The sequence below is a fragment of the Gallus gallus genome, chromosome 26 (genome assembly GCF_016699485.2).
Source record: "Gallus gallus isolate bGalGal1 chromosome 26, bGalGal1.mat.broiler.GRCg7b, whole genome shotgun sequence".
Lineage (NCBI taxonomy): Eukaryota > Metazoa > Chordata > Aves > Galliformes > Phasianidae > Gallus > Gallus gallus.
Window position 1 is genome coordinate 1,638,714 of NC_052557.1, and position 13,456 is coordinate 1,652,169.

General features: G+C 58.3%; 1 protein-coding gene across 6 annotated transcripts; it reads left to right on the forward strand.

Annotated features, from left to right (window-relative positions):
• The first annotated feature begins 311 nt into the window (after positions 1–311).
• RAB44 (RAB44, member RAS oncogene family) lies at positions 312–12,518 on the forward strand. Of its 6 annotated transcripts, none has more exons than XM_040652892.2 (17): positions 312–430; positions 1,372–1,567; positions 1,651–1,765; positions 1,929–2,100; positions 2,300–2,443; positions 2,688–2,778; positions 2,870–2,965; positions 3,228–3,406; positions 3,726–3,783; positions 3,987–4,072; positions 4,191–6,936; positions 7,480–9,448; positions 9,845–9,926; positions 10,238–10,352; positions 10,573–10,674; positions 10,923–10,999; positions 11,406–12,518. In XM_040652892.2, exons 2-17 carry the CDS (start codon positions 1,388–1,390, stop codon positions 11,491–11,493), a joined length of 6,300 nt encoding a protein of 2,099 aa, XP_040508826.1. In that variant the 5' UTR covers positions 312–430; positions 1,372–1,387; the 3' UTR covers positions 11,494–12,518. The 6 variants fall into 6 exon arrangements, with proteins under 6 accessions (XP_040508826.1, XP_040508825.1, XP_040508827.1 ...); XM_040652891.2 differs by having other exon boundaries at positions 4,191–6,504; positions 7,045–9,448; XM_040652893.2 differs by having other exon boundaries at positions 4,191–5,208; positions 6,505–9,448.
• The last annotated feature ends 938 nt before the right edge of the window (positions 12,519–13,456 follow it).

The window sequence follows — 13,456 nt, forward strand, 5'->3', positions numbered from 1 at the left end:
GGGGGGGGGGGGGAATATATGTGTGGGCTGGGGGCTGCTTTAGGGGCACAGCACCCACGGAGCTGTAGTTTCTATGGGGCCGGCGGGGAAGGAGCTGTGACACCTCTGGGTGATGGGTTTGGGGTGTCCAGCTGTGGGATGGAGCCTCTTTAATGTGGCTGCTGCCAATGAGGACAGGAATGGGGGCTTCTGCTGTGGGTCCGGCTGGGTTGGGGTCCGTGGCTGAGCCCTCTGTGGTGCTGCAAACAGGAAACGTGTGCACACCGGCAGTTGAGTGCAACCCCAAAGCGGAAGGGCTGCCTTGAGTAAGAGAGAGAATGACGGTGTGGGGCCGGGAGGTGCGCAGCAGCAATGCAGTCTGAGTGGGGCTGATGGTCCCCACGGTGCAGCCAAAGCAGCAGCACCCCAAAACTGAGAGCACGTGGAGGAGGTAAGCCTTGCTCAAGGGGGGGCTCACGCTAATAGAGAAATGGGGATGTGAAGGGGGTTTTGGTGTTAGGGAGGCAGGGTTGGTGCCTGGCCCTGCACCCGTGGGGCTGTTGGTATCGGTGACCCCCTGGCTGCCCCTCAGCAGGAAGCATCTCAGACAGCCGCCTGTTTTTAAGTCCCTTTGGTATTTATTTTACAGCCTTTCCGTGTTCGGTGCCTCCATTTCATGGCACGCGATGGGCTCAGCTCGCTCTGTGGGGCAGCGGGAGGCACTGAGTGGGTTTCCTCCCATCATAACCTCCCCCATCCCCCCCCAAATGCTTCCGCTTTGGCTCTCTTAGGGGCTGGAACCACAGAATGGAGGTACCCACATCCTGTACAGCCCCCCCCCCCCCCCGCCTTCTCTGGGGCTCTGCTGACCTCACAGCCTCCCCCCCCACCCCCCCCCGTGTCTGTGTGGTGCTGTGGGATGGGATTGTGCTGCACAGGAGTGGAACGGGACATTTTGGCCCATTTCTTCTTTCCAGTCCACCTGAGGGCTTAGCATTGCGAAAGGAGGGGTGGGGCAGTGGGGGGGGGGTGGGGGAGGGGGAGTTCCCCCTCTCCCACTTCTTGTCCCAATTTGGGCACGCTTCACAGCAATGAGGATGAGAGGGCTGAGCCGGGGGCGAACGCGGGGGTGTGAATGGAAACCTCCCCGAGGTCACAGGAGGTGACTCAGGGCTGTGAAAGCTGGGGGAGGAACGTTCAGTGATGCTGAGGAGCTCCTGGAGCTGCCCGGAGCCGGCATCACCCCCACGACCCCGCGCTGAGGGTGGGTGGGAGCACAGTGCCATCCCCACCGGGCACCGGGCTGCGTGCAGGCAGAGAGAAGTGCCCCTTTTCCTATTGCCAAACCCACTCGGGACCCTTCCGAGTCATTTAATGGGTTCCCCTCCGCAGGACCCCACTGTGAGCCATGGCTGAGCAGCGCGTGGGCTCCAGGGGTCGGCGCATGGGGTCCAGCCGGCGGCGGCAGCTCCGCAGGGATGCGGGCGAAGAGCCACCGTGGGCAGCAGCTGTGATGCAGAGAGTCCAGGAGGTCGTCCAGGAGCAGCGCGGGGACACGGAGGGGTTCGTCACTCGTGCAGACATGCAGGTAAGGGATGGCGCTGGGGGTAGGGGGGGGTTGTAGGGTTCCTTCCAACCCAACTGCCCTATGGTTGTGTGGTTTGTTCTTAGAAGCTGCAGGAGGAGGTTATCCCGTGCAGCACAGAGGAGCTGGAGCTGCTCTTTGATGGGATGGATGCTGCTGGCTCCGGGCAGCTGAGAACTGAGGAGTTCACTGCTGGGCTCCGTAAGTGCCGGCACGGTGACTCCACGCACACAGTGCTTCCCAATGGGAACGCTCAGTGTTCTGGGTGGCACCCAGCAGCCCGAAAGCAGCTGCGGCTGTGAGCCCATGGATCACTGGGGTGGGAAGCGCTGGGATCCGGGTGCTGAGGGCTGTGTTTCTGCAGGGCAGTTCCTGAGTTCCCAAAAAGTCAGCAAGGAGCATCGGCGGCGGAAAACAGCGTCACGGAGGAGCTGCTTGGTCCTCGCCAGCCCCACGTGGGAGGGGACGGACAGCGAGGAGAAGAAACACTTTGCAGCCTTCATGGAGCAGCTGGGAGTGGACGACAGATGGGAAGAGTGAGCAGCTGGCTGAGCACCCCCGGGTGTCCCCCAGGATGGGACAGGGCAGAGCTTCCCCCGCTTTGGTGCCCATGTGGGCAGCTGCCTTTGTCCCAGGGGCAGGAGCACGGCCACCCCCAGGACCACACATCCCCAGTGATAGGGACCCCCCAAACGATCCATATTTTCTTGCTGCCCTGCTCCTCTCTCCTGGCAGGCAGGAGATCTGGCAGCTCTGGGCCAAGCTGCGGAAGGATGAGCCCCAACTCCTGGGCAACTTGGAGGACTTCCTGGCCAAGATGAGGCACCGCATCCAAGAAGCCCGGAGCAAGAAGGAGGCCTTGGAGGAGGCCCTCAACAAGTGAGTCCCTGCCGGGGTGGTGCGCCCACCTCCACCACAGCCCGGGCAGAGGATTCACACTGTGCCCGTGTTTGGGGTTGGGCTCCCTGTGCAGTCACACAACCCATGGCCAAAGTGACGGATAAATCCCCGCTGGGGGAAGGAACCTCTGGGCTGTCTGTGGGTCTGGTGGGCAACGCAGGGTCCCCAGACCCACATCCACGTGGCACAGTCTGACCTTCCCAGCCTTCCCCCCCCCCCCCAGGCGCGTGGCTGAGCACAACCAGGAGGTGCAGCAGCTCTGCGAGGCCCTGGAGCAGCAGATCCAAGAGGAGCGGCAGCGAATGGAGCAGGAGGTGGGGGAACCATCCACCCCTCCCCTCCCCCCCCCAAGGCACCCAGCACCCCAAACCCAGCCGGGTGCTGATGTCCCCATTGCCACCACAGAGCACAGCCCGGAGCCGCCTGCACTGCGCGGTGCTGCAGCGAGCGTTGGATGCCAGAGACAGGGAGGTGCAGCGCTTGGTTGCAGCACAGGAGGAGGTGAGCTGACCCCAAATGCTGACCCCAAATGCTGGTGGTGCAGTTCTTTACGTTGCGTTCCCGGCTTTGGCCTGGTGTTGTACACCTGAACCTGGATGCTCTCTGCAGTTCATCAAGTAGCACCTCCATCGCTCGCTCTCTGCCTCCGTCCCAATGGTCCTTCCTTCCCTGGGTGCACATAAACTGAGTTTCCCACCCAATGCCCTGGGGAAAATCCTTCCCCAGCCCTAGAGTGGGAGGTGACCCCGCTACCTCCCTGCAGCTGGAAGCACAGTGCCACAGTCTGAGCAGCACACAGCGAGCTGCCAGCGCTGAGAACCGACAGCTGGAGGAGAACAACCGGGCACTGGAGGAGCAGCTGCAGCACATCCATGCACAGCTGCAGCAGACCCACGAGTGCCTGCGGGCTGCCAGGGCTCAGCAGAGGGCAGAGGAACCGCGGTGAGTGGCTTCTGCTCACACCTGGCTCCCTTCTGGGAGTTGCAGCAGATGGGGAGCGAGCTGGATGGGCCTCAGCCATCGTTTTGCTTTGGGATGGTGTGAAAGGTGTGGGGATGTGGTATGATTTGGTACATAAAGTATTGGGAAGTCAGGATGGTCAGCACTGTGCTGATAGGGCCCTCCCAGCACTGGTGCAAAGGTCGTGGGTGGGCTTTGCAGAGCCCACCACTGCTTCCAGGGCTGCAGAGGACCCCGGGGAGGGGATGGAGGAGGTGAAGGGATGCAGTTTGCATTGTGACCCCGTGCTCTGTGCTTACAGGGATGGAGTGGAGGCAGAGCTGCCCGGTGAGACGCCGCCATCCCTGCAGGTACTGCAGGTGTGCACAGTGGGGATGTTGGGATGTCATGCAGAGCAGCACTGTGCTGCATGGGTGCTTGGGAAGGGTTGTTGCATACAGGGCTGCTACCCCCACATCTTGGGTGGGAATATCTGGAAACTGAAGCAGGAGAGCTGAGCATCTTTTCGAATGGATACGCACTGCCAAGGTTTTTCTTTCCTCTTTTCCTCCCATTGCCACAGATGAGCCCAGAGCAGCACCGCTCCGAGATGGGCGTCAGGTTGGGCTACCATGGCAGCGAGCCCAAGCGCAGGAGCACCCACCACGTGTAAGTCCTGGGCCCCAGGAGCTGCACCCACATCCTCCACCCTCCCCAGGCCAAAAATTCCTTCCTCTTCAGTGCTCTGACTCACTGCTGTGCTCACCCCATTTTCTGCTCTTTCCAGGGTTTGGGAGAAGCCAGCAGCAGACACAAACACGTCACGACTGCTCTCTGTAGAAGAGGATCCCTTCCCCGAATTTCTGAAAGAGGAACAGTTTTCTGGCCAAGGCTCTTTGCTAAGAGAGATGAGTGATGCAATAGCAGCTCTGAGCACGCAGAAGCTGCAAGCACCGGGAGATGCTGCTCACTGCCCACATGATGATGCTGAGCCTCAAACAGGACCACCTGGCTCGGCCCCACGAGAGACCCACATCAGTCACGAGGGGTTGGAAGAAGACCTGAGAGAGGGACGAGCTGCAGCTGAGCTTCGTGCTGGGGACGGGACACAGGCTGGTGCGTCTGCAGGAGCTCAGGAGGAGGGGGCAGCCCAGGGAGACAGCGTGGAGGGAGCAGGGCAGAGCCTGGAGCAGATGGAAAGGGTGTTGTCTGTGCAGGGAAGGGGTGCTGGTGGGGAGCAGCAGGTGCTAAAAGAGGCTGAGAGCCCACAAGAGGCACTGGGAGACAGCACAGAGATGGGCGAGCAGGCACGGGTGGGGGTGGAGGGAGAAGGATGGGTGCAGGGAAAGATGAAGTGGGAAAAGGTGCAGCTCCCAGGAGAAGGAGAAAATATGGAGGCAGTCCTCAAAGCTCAGAAGGTGGAGCTCCCAGTGGGCGGCAGTGCCGCCGATGTGCTTTGGGTGCAGGGAGAGCAACTGGAATTGGAGGTACCACGATGGGTTGAGGTGCAAACGGCAGCGGTGCAGGGGGTGACAGAAGCTCCTAACCCTGAAAAAGTGGATGGAGAGGGTAGTGGTACGGTGGGGCACTGCTGGGGAGAGATGGAAGGGACTGAGCTGCAGCCCCTGAGTGTGGATGGAGATCTGGGTACAGAGCAGGCAGAGAACATCAGGCCAGATGTGCAATTGGTGGAGGAGGCTGATAGAGCAGAGCCAGAGCTGGAGGAGGGAGCTGGGGCTGCTGCAGTGCTTGGTGAGGGGCTTTCCCCAGCAGAAATCCCTGCAGGGAGTCCAGCTGGTGGGCTGGTCCTGGTCAGTGCTCAGGGACTGGAAATGGAGGAGGCAGAGGGCTCTCCAGCAGAGTCACTGCTGCATGGGATTCCCAGCCCAGAAGCCCTGAGGGATGGATTGGATGACACAGCCATACACCTCAGGGAGGATGCTGAGAATGGGGGACAAGAACCAGCTGAGCCTGGGCTGCTCAATCAGCCTCTGTGTGAGCTGCAGGGAGAAGAAGCCAGGCAGGCAGAGGGGACTGCTGCAGAGCTGTCACTCCAGGATAAGGCTGTAAGCCTGGAGCTGCTGGAGGCCCTGAGTGGTGATACCCATGTGCAGCTAATTGCAGAGCTGGGGGAGATGGAAGAGAGCCTGGAGGCAGCGCTGCAGCCCCTGAGTGTGGCTGGAGATCTGGGTACAGAGCAGGCAGAGAACATCGGTCCAGATATGCAACTGGTGGAGGAAGCTGATAGAGCAGAGCCAGAGCTGGAGGAGGGAGCTGGGGCTGCTGCAGTGCTTGGTGAGGGGCTTTCCCCAGCAGAAATTGCTGCAGGGAGTCCAGCTGGTGGGCTGGTCCTGGTCAGTGCTCAGGGACTGGAAACGGAGGAGGCAGAGGGCTCTCCCACAAAGACCCTGCTGCATGGGATTCCCAGCCCAGAAGCCCTGAGGGATGGATTGGATGACACAGCCATACACCTCAGTGAGGATGCTGAGGATGGGGGACAAGAACCAGCTGAGCCTGGGCTGCTCAGTCAGCCTGTGTGTGAGCTGCAGGAAACAGGAGATGGGCAGGCAGAGGGGGCTGCTGCAGAGCTGTCACTCCAGGATAAGGCTGTAAGCCTGGAGCTGCTGGAGGCCCTGAGTGGTGATACCCATGTGCAGCTAATTGCAGAGCTGGGGGAGATGGAAGAGAGCCTGGAGGCAGCGCTGCAGCCCCTGAGTGTGGCTGGAGACCTGGGTACAGAGCAGGCAGAGAACATGGGTCCAGATGTGCAACTGGTGGAGGAGGCTGATAGAGCAGAGCTGCAGTCCCTGTACCTTGGTCACCAGCCACACTCAGAGCAGGCAGAGAGCATGGGGCCAGAGGTGCAGCTGGTGGGTGAGGTTGGTAAACCAGAGTTAGTAGAAATAGAGGGGGAAGAGGACTCTCAGGTGGACATGCAGCTGCAGTGGGGTCCCAGTCAAGAAGTGCCATTGGGAGGGGGAGGCCATACAGTTGTGCAGCTCACACAGGAGGTTGAGGATGAGGGACAAGATGTAGAGCATCTGAAAGAAGAACGGGGGATGGAAGTGGTGCAGGAAGAGGGCACTGGTAAGGATGAGCTGGTCCTGGTCAGTGCTCAGGGACTGGAAATGGAGGAGGCAGAGGACTCTCCAGAAGAGTCACTGCTGCATGGGATTCCCAGCCCAGAAGCCTCGAGGGATGGATTGGATGACACAGCCATACATGTCAGGGAGGATGCTGAGGATGGGGGACAAGAACTGGCTGAGCCTGGGCTGCTCAATCAGCCTGTGTGTGAGCTGCAGGAATCAGGAGACGGGCAGGCAGAGGGGGCAGCTGCAGAGCTGTCACCCCAGGAAAAGGCTGTAAGCCTGGAGCCGCTGGAGGGCCTGAGTGGTGATACCCATGTGCAGCTAATTGCAGAGCTGGGGGAGATGGAAGAGAGCCTGGAGGCAGCGCTGCAGCCCACTGTGGCTGGTGACCTGGGTACAGAGCAGGCAGAGAACATCGGGCCAGATGTGCAATTGGTGGAGGAAGCTGATAGAGCAGAGCCAGAGCTGGAGGAGGGAGCTGGGGCTGCTGCAGTGCTTGGTGAGGGGCTTTCCCCAGCAGAAATTGCTGCAGGGAGTCCAGCTGGTGGGCTGGTCCTGGTCAGTGCTCAGGGACTGGAAATGGAGGAGGCAGAGGGCTCTCCAGCAGAGTCACTGCTGCATGGGATTCCCAGCCCAGAAGCCTCGAGGGATGGATTGGATGACACAGCCGCACATCTCAGAGAGGATGCTGAGGATGGGGGACAAGAACTGGCTGAGCCTGGGCTGCTCAATCAGCCTCTGTGTGAGCTGCAGGGAGAAGAAGCCAGGCAGGCACAGTGGGCAGCTGCAGAGCTACAACCCCAGGAGGAGTCTGGAAGCCTGAAGGTGCTGGAGGCCCTGAGTGGTGATACCCATGTGCAGCTAATTGCAGAGCTGGGGGAGATGGAAGAGAGCCTGGAGACAGAACTGCAGCCCCTGAGTGTGGCTGGAGATCTGGGTACAGAGCAGGCAGAGAACGTGGGTCCAGATGTGCAACTGGTGGAAGAGGCTGATAGAGCAGAGCTGCAGCCCCTGTACCTTGGTCACCAGCCACGCTCAGAGCAGGCAGAGAGCATGGGGCCAGAGGTGCAGCTGGTGGGTGAGGTTGGTAAACCAGAGTTAGTAGAAATAGAGGGGGAAGAGGACTCTCAGGTGGACGTGCAGCTGCAGTGGGGTCCCAGTCAAGAGGTGCCATTGGGAGGGGGAGGCCATACAGCTGTGCAGCTCACACAGGAGGTTGAGGATGAGGGACAAGATGTAGAGCATCTGAAAGAAGAACGGGGGATGGAAGTGGTGCAGGAAGAGGGCACTGGTAAGGATGAGCTGGTCCTGGTCAGTGCTCAGGGATTAGAAATGGAGGAGGCAGAGGGCTCTCCAGCAGAGTCACTGCTGCATGGGATTCCCAGCCCAGAAGCCTCGAGGGATGGATTGGATGACACAGCCATACATGTCAGGGAGGATGCTGAGGATGGGGGACAAGAACTGGCTGAGCCTGGGCTGCTCAGTCAGCCTCTGTGTGAGCTGCAGGGAGAAGAAGCCAGGCATGCAGAGGGGGCTGCTGCAGAGCTGTCACCACAGGAAAAGGCTGTAAGCCTGGAGCTGCTGGAGGGCCTGAGTGGTGATACCCATGTGCAGCTAATTGCAGAGCTTGGGGAGATGGAAGAGAGCCTGGAGGCAGCGCTGCAGCCCCTGAATGTGGCTGGAGATCTGGGTACAGAGCAGGCAGAGAACATGGGACCAGATATGCAACTGGTGGAGGAAGCTGATAGAGCAGAGCCAGAGCTGGAGGAGGGAGCTGGGGCTGCTGCAGTGCTTGGTGAGGGGCTTTCCCCAGCAGAAATTGCTGCAGGGAGTCCAGCTGGTGGACTGGTCCTGGTCAGTGCTCAGGAGCTGGAAGGGAAAGAAACAGAGTCACTTGTGCAGCTGGAGGAGCTCACACTGCCCTATGGAGACAGCACTGGGGCTGACGGGAAACCCCTGTGTTCAGTGGGGCTGTGGGAAGTGGCAGAGAACCCAGCTGTGGGTCTAGAAGCAGCTCCATGCATGGCTGACAACACAGACGTGTGGAATAGGAATGTTGAGCCTATCCTGCATCCCGAGTATGCTGCTGCTGCTGGACATGCTCATCCAGCTGCAGGGCTGGTTGCAGCCAGCGGTCCTGAATTGCAGATCCTGGAGGAAACCCAGAGAGAGAGAGCTGATGCAGAGGGGAGGCCTCTGGATGGAGCTCGAGGTCTGGAAGTGGTGCAGGGAGCGAGGCTAGAGGCAGAGGCAAGGATTTCAGTTGCAGCTCAGCATTTGGAACTAAAGCAGGGCCGTGATGCCAGTGCAGCCACACTTGCTTCTCCTGTCTCCGAGGTACCGTTACAAATCAGCACGCTAAATCTGGATGTGATGATGCAGGAGGATGTTCTCATTCCAGATGTGCAGCTGGTAGGTGGTTCGGGACAGGCAGCCCAGAGGCAGCTCCAGGAGCAGGTCTCAGCACAGGCAGATAAGGGGAGGCTTCACGCTGCTCCCCAGCAGCCACAGAAGCCACCAGGCGTGATGGAAGCAGAACAAGCAGCTGCTGGACCCGCTGAGACTCCAAAACAAGAAGTGCCACCAGCATCAGCCCTTCACACGGGGATCCAACAGGGGGGAGATGCTGCAGAGGATCTCTCAGGGATGGCCCTGGGGGACAGCCCACTGGTGGAGGCGGTCAGCAGCATGGTGGAGCTCTCAGGAGGGCAGAGAGAAGAGCTCAATGTGGAGAAGAAACAAGAGATGGAGCAGAAAATGAGCCTGGGAGGCAAGCCCAGCCCCGGAGAGCCAGAGGCTGTGACTGTGAATGGAGCAGAAGCTGCCCCAAAGGACTCTGTGGAGCCAGACCACCTCTACAACGTGCTGTTTGTCGGGGACTCAAATGTGGGTAAAACATCCTTTCTGTACCGACTGCATGCTGACACCTTCAACCCGCACCTCGCTGCGACAGTAGGTAGGTCAGCTCTGCACCCACGTGGGTCACCATCACGGTTCCCTTCCCTCCCCCCCTACAAGCTGCTGGAGGTCATCACATGCACATCGCTGCTCACTCCAACCTGTCACCAAGGTCCAAACAGAGCCACACGCACCTGGATGCTTGCATGCAGGCAATGCCAACCCTCCTTGACCTCTCTGGGGCACCAGTGGCTCTATTATCCTCTCTGAATTAACCTGGTCTTATTCATTGTGGAATTCAAGACCTGAACCAAATCCAGCTGTATAATACCCAAGGGTTGTGGGTTTCCTTGGGAGCAGCCTGCTTGAGCTGCAGCCTCCACCGCGTGGTTCCTCCATCCATATTACAGGAGGGAAACTCCACGATATCCAAATATCCCTTTCTGTGTCCCAGGACTGGATTATCAGGTCAAAAACCTCATGGTGGACAACAGGCACTTCGCTCTCCGCATGTGGGACTCAGCTGGGCAGGAAAGGTGAGGCGCTGTGTTGGGTGCCTGGGGAGAGCAACCCGGGGCAGCTTAGCAGACACAGATGTTCTTGCTTTGCAAAGGGGATTGCCTGGGGAGGGACTCTATATGGCGTGTGGTCTGACAAAGGTAATAGAGGAAGTAATTTGGATAAAAACAAGTGCTCGAACTCTCTGCAGTTTGAGTGATAGGAGTAAAAATAGGGTTTTGCCTTTCAGTTGATATGCATTCCCAGCTTTTCCACTGGGATTTCAGGTTGGTCGTAGGCAACCCCTCCTTCCTCCCTCCCTCCTGGTGATGCTTTGGATTGCCTGCAGGTATCACAGCGTCACCAAGCAGTTCTTCAGGAAGGCAGATGGGGTGGTGCTGATGTACGACATCACATCGCAGTACTCCTTCGCTGATGTACGCTACTGGCTCAGCTGCATCCAGGTGGGCAACGTGGGGAAAGCTGGCCCCATCAAAGGAGTGTTGGTAACATTTTACACCTAGAATAGTCCCCTTCAGCCCTGGGAAATGGGACTATTTTCTGTAGCTCAGCCATCGGCTCAATTCCACGCGCATCATTCGGGATGTGTCTGGGCAGCGTGTCCAGCTGTGAGTCAAGGAGGTGATGCTTGCACTCCTTATCCTCCCCTCTTCCATTGCCCAGGAGGGAGCAGAAGATGGAATCACGGTTCTGCTTCTGGGGAACAAAACAGACTGCGCTGCAGAGAGGCAGGTCCCTACACAGGAGGGGGAGCGCCTGGCTCAGGTGGGTGCACGGCCCTGCTGCAGTGTGCTGCCCAGCTGGGGTCCCATTCCTCAGCACTAAATGTTGGTCTTGCAGCCACCAGAAAAGATGCATTGCACCCTCACGCTGCAGTCCATCAGTTATTGGGTTATTGTTTCCCAAGTCCTTCAGTTTCTGCTTGGCTATGATGCTCCTTGGCTATGTACTGTTGCATCGAGCCATTGCAATGCAAGGGAAGCACAATTCTCTGCGGGCTCTGTGTCTTCCAGGAGCACCAGCTCTTGTTTTATGAATGCAGCGCTGCCTCCGGCCACAACGTCATCGAGTCCATCGTCAGCCTGGTCAGGTGAGGAGCGTGCTTGGGTTTTGCCAAGGTTTCAATGGGCTCCCTCCTGTATTTCCTATGGGGAAATGTTGGTGTGTCACTGCCACCGGAGCTCCTGCATGGAGAGCTCACAGAGCAGCACTGTGCAGCTGGGATGAACTGGGGATGTGCTGGGAGACATCTCCTGGATGCTCTGCATTGCAAGGAGGTGGAAAAAACAAGGCTTCTCAGGATGCTGCTGATTTCTCCCTGGGTTGCTTAAAATTGGCTCTGTCTGTGATTGGGTTTAGGCTGGGGTTTTCAGCAGTCTGCAGTTCTCAAAGCACGCTGAGCTGGAAAGGCCCCTGACCCCTTTCACTCGATGAATATAAGAGCAATATAAAGTATGAGGGAAAATGCACGGCTCATTTGCTTCCATTTTGCCCAGGGCACTAAAAGTTTGTGAAGATCAATTGAGAAATAAGGCAGAAGAGGTACCAAAAGTGCCTCAGAAGAAAAAGGGATGCTGCTGGTGATGGAGAGAGCCCTTGCTGTGGTCTGAAACTGCAGTGGCAGCCAGAAAAGCACCTGGAGGTGAGCAGAGACCACAGGATGACTGTGCTCAGAGAAATCAGGGTTATGAACTCCACCAGGGAGGGTGTGATATTGCAGTGACAGCAGCTGAAGAAGCAACGTTAGCTCCAGCAGCTCCCTTAGTGCCTCATTGCATCTCAGTGCCTCAGCACCTCTGTATCACCAGAGCTCCATCCCCTACGTGGCTGCTCCCACCCCGTCCCTCTGCCACCACCTGTCCTCCCTTGGCCCTAATCCTTGAAGGACCTTTTTTGCTTAATGCAATATATGCTCCCATGCACTCCATGGCAATCTCCTTCTGCCACGTTCCGTTATAAAGTGATTTTATTACTGGCTGTGTTATGGGGCTGGCTTGAAGAATGGAACAACTCAGGAAGAACTTTCATGGCTCAGCTCAGGGCTGAGGCTGGACTCGGTATTCGGGGTACTCACAACAGGATTTGTTTGTGCCCATCTTCACTGTTTCTGCTTTGCTAAAGCAATATAATCCCAAGCACCTTCTGCAAGTCTGCTCCATGATGAGAGGAGCACCATTCCAGCCTGACCAGCTCAAATGGGCACCTCTCACTGGCTCTGTGTGACCCCTCTGCCGAGCTGCCCATGCACCGAAGCCCTTCATCAGATCTGCTTTTCCCCTTCCCTAAATTGACTGGGATTATGTGCAGCAGGTGCTGTCTGTCCCGTGCAATCCCGCTACCGCCCCTCTAGCGATTTTATTTGCTCACACAACTGTAAGGAGTTGAGGCTGAATTCCCCCATTAGATGGCAGCAAATGCGGCAATACCTTCATTGCTGTTCCAAGCAAAGCACAGCAGGGCCTGAAACCGATCCTGCAAAAGAAAAGGCTTCGCAGAGCAGCAGACAGAAAGAAACGCCTGTTCTGTTCTCTTGGAAATCACATCCATAGAAGAGGGTTGAATCTGTGCCCGGACGCGTTGCAAGGCAGTAAAGCAGGTTGGAAAACACAGAGGTGGTGTCGGTCTCTTTTCTGAGCGTGAGGATGCAAGGAAATGGGCTCGAGTTGTACTGGGGGGGGTTCCAATTGGGTGTCAGGAAGGATTCCTTCATAGAGGGGGTGGGCAGGGACTGGAAGGGGCTGCCCAGGGGGGTGGTGGAGCTGACACCCCTGGAGATACATAGGAAATATGTGGATGTGGCACTTAGGGACACGGCTTAGCACAGGGCTTGTAGTGTTGGTTGGACTCAGTGATCTCAGAGGTGTTTCCCAACCTAAATGCGTCTGTGATTCTATTCCATAAGGACTGCTCACTTGCAAACGCATTCATGAGTATTTCCAGGAGGATCAAACAAGGCTGAAATGGGGAACTGAGAGCAGCAGAGACCAAAACCAACCCGTGGTGGTCACAGCCAGGAATGGGGCGGGGGGGAGGGGGAGGATTGAGGGGTGTCTTGAGGGCCAGAAGGCCATAAAGTAGTAGAGAGCATCCAGAGGAGGGCTGTGGAGGTGGGGAAGGGTCTGGAGGGTGGGACGGGTGAAGGCACTGTGTTTGTTTGGCTGGAGGAGGCTGAGGGAGGCCGGACACAGCGGGGTCAGCCTGGGGGCGAGGTGAAGATCAATTGAGGAATAAAGCAGAAGAGCGACCAAAGCTGCTTCAGAAGAAAAGGGGATGCTGCTGGTGATGGACGGAGCCCTTGTTATGGTCCGAAACTGCAGCGGCAGCCAGAAAAGCAGCTGGAGAAGAACAGAGACCGCAGGACGACCGTGCCTTCGGAGGGCAGCAGGCGGCCCGGGGCTGCGGGGACAGCGCTGCTGCCGGGAGAAACCGCGGCTGTTCTGGGACGGTTGCCTGGGAGGCGTTGGGGGCTGCGGGGCACCGAGAGAACGCAACGGCCCTCCTCCCTCCCCTCCGCCGGAAGCAGGAAGCGGCGGCCGGGCCCGCCTCC

Bases quoted from the DNA above. Each gene is read 5' to 3' on its own strand.
- RAB44 (XM_015299123.4), top strand. From the start codon at position 1,388: ATGGCTGAGCAGCGCGTGGGCTCCAGGGGTCGGCGCATGGGGTCCAGC. The intron at 10,675-10,922 runs GTGGGTGCACGG...TGTGTCTTCCAG, and splicing joins AGGGGGAGCGCCTGGCTCAG to GAGCACCAGCTCTTGTTTTA. The intron at 11,000-11,405 runs GTGAGGAGCGTG...CATTTTGCCCAG, and splicing joins TCCATCGTCAGCCTGGTCAG to GGCACTAAAAGTTTGTGAAG.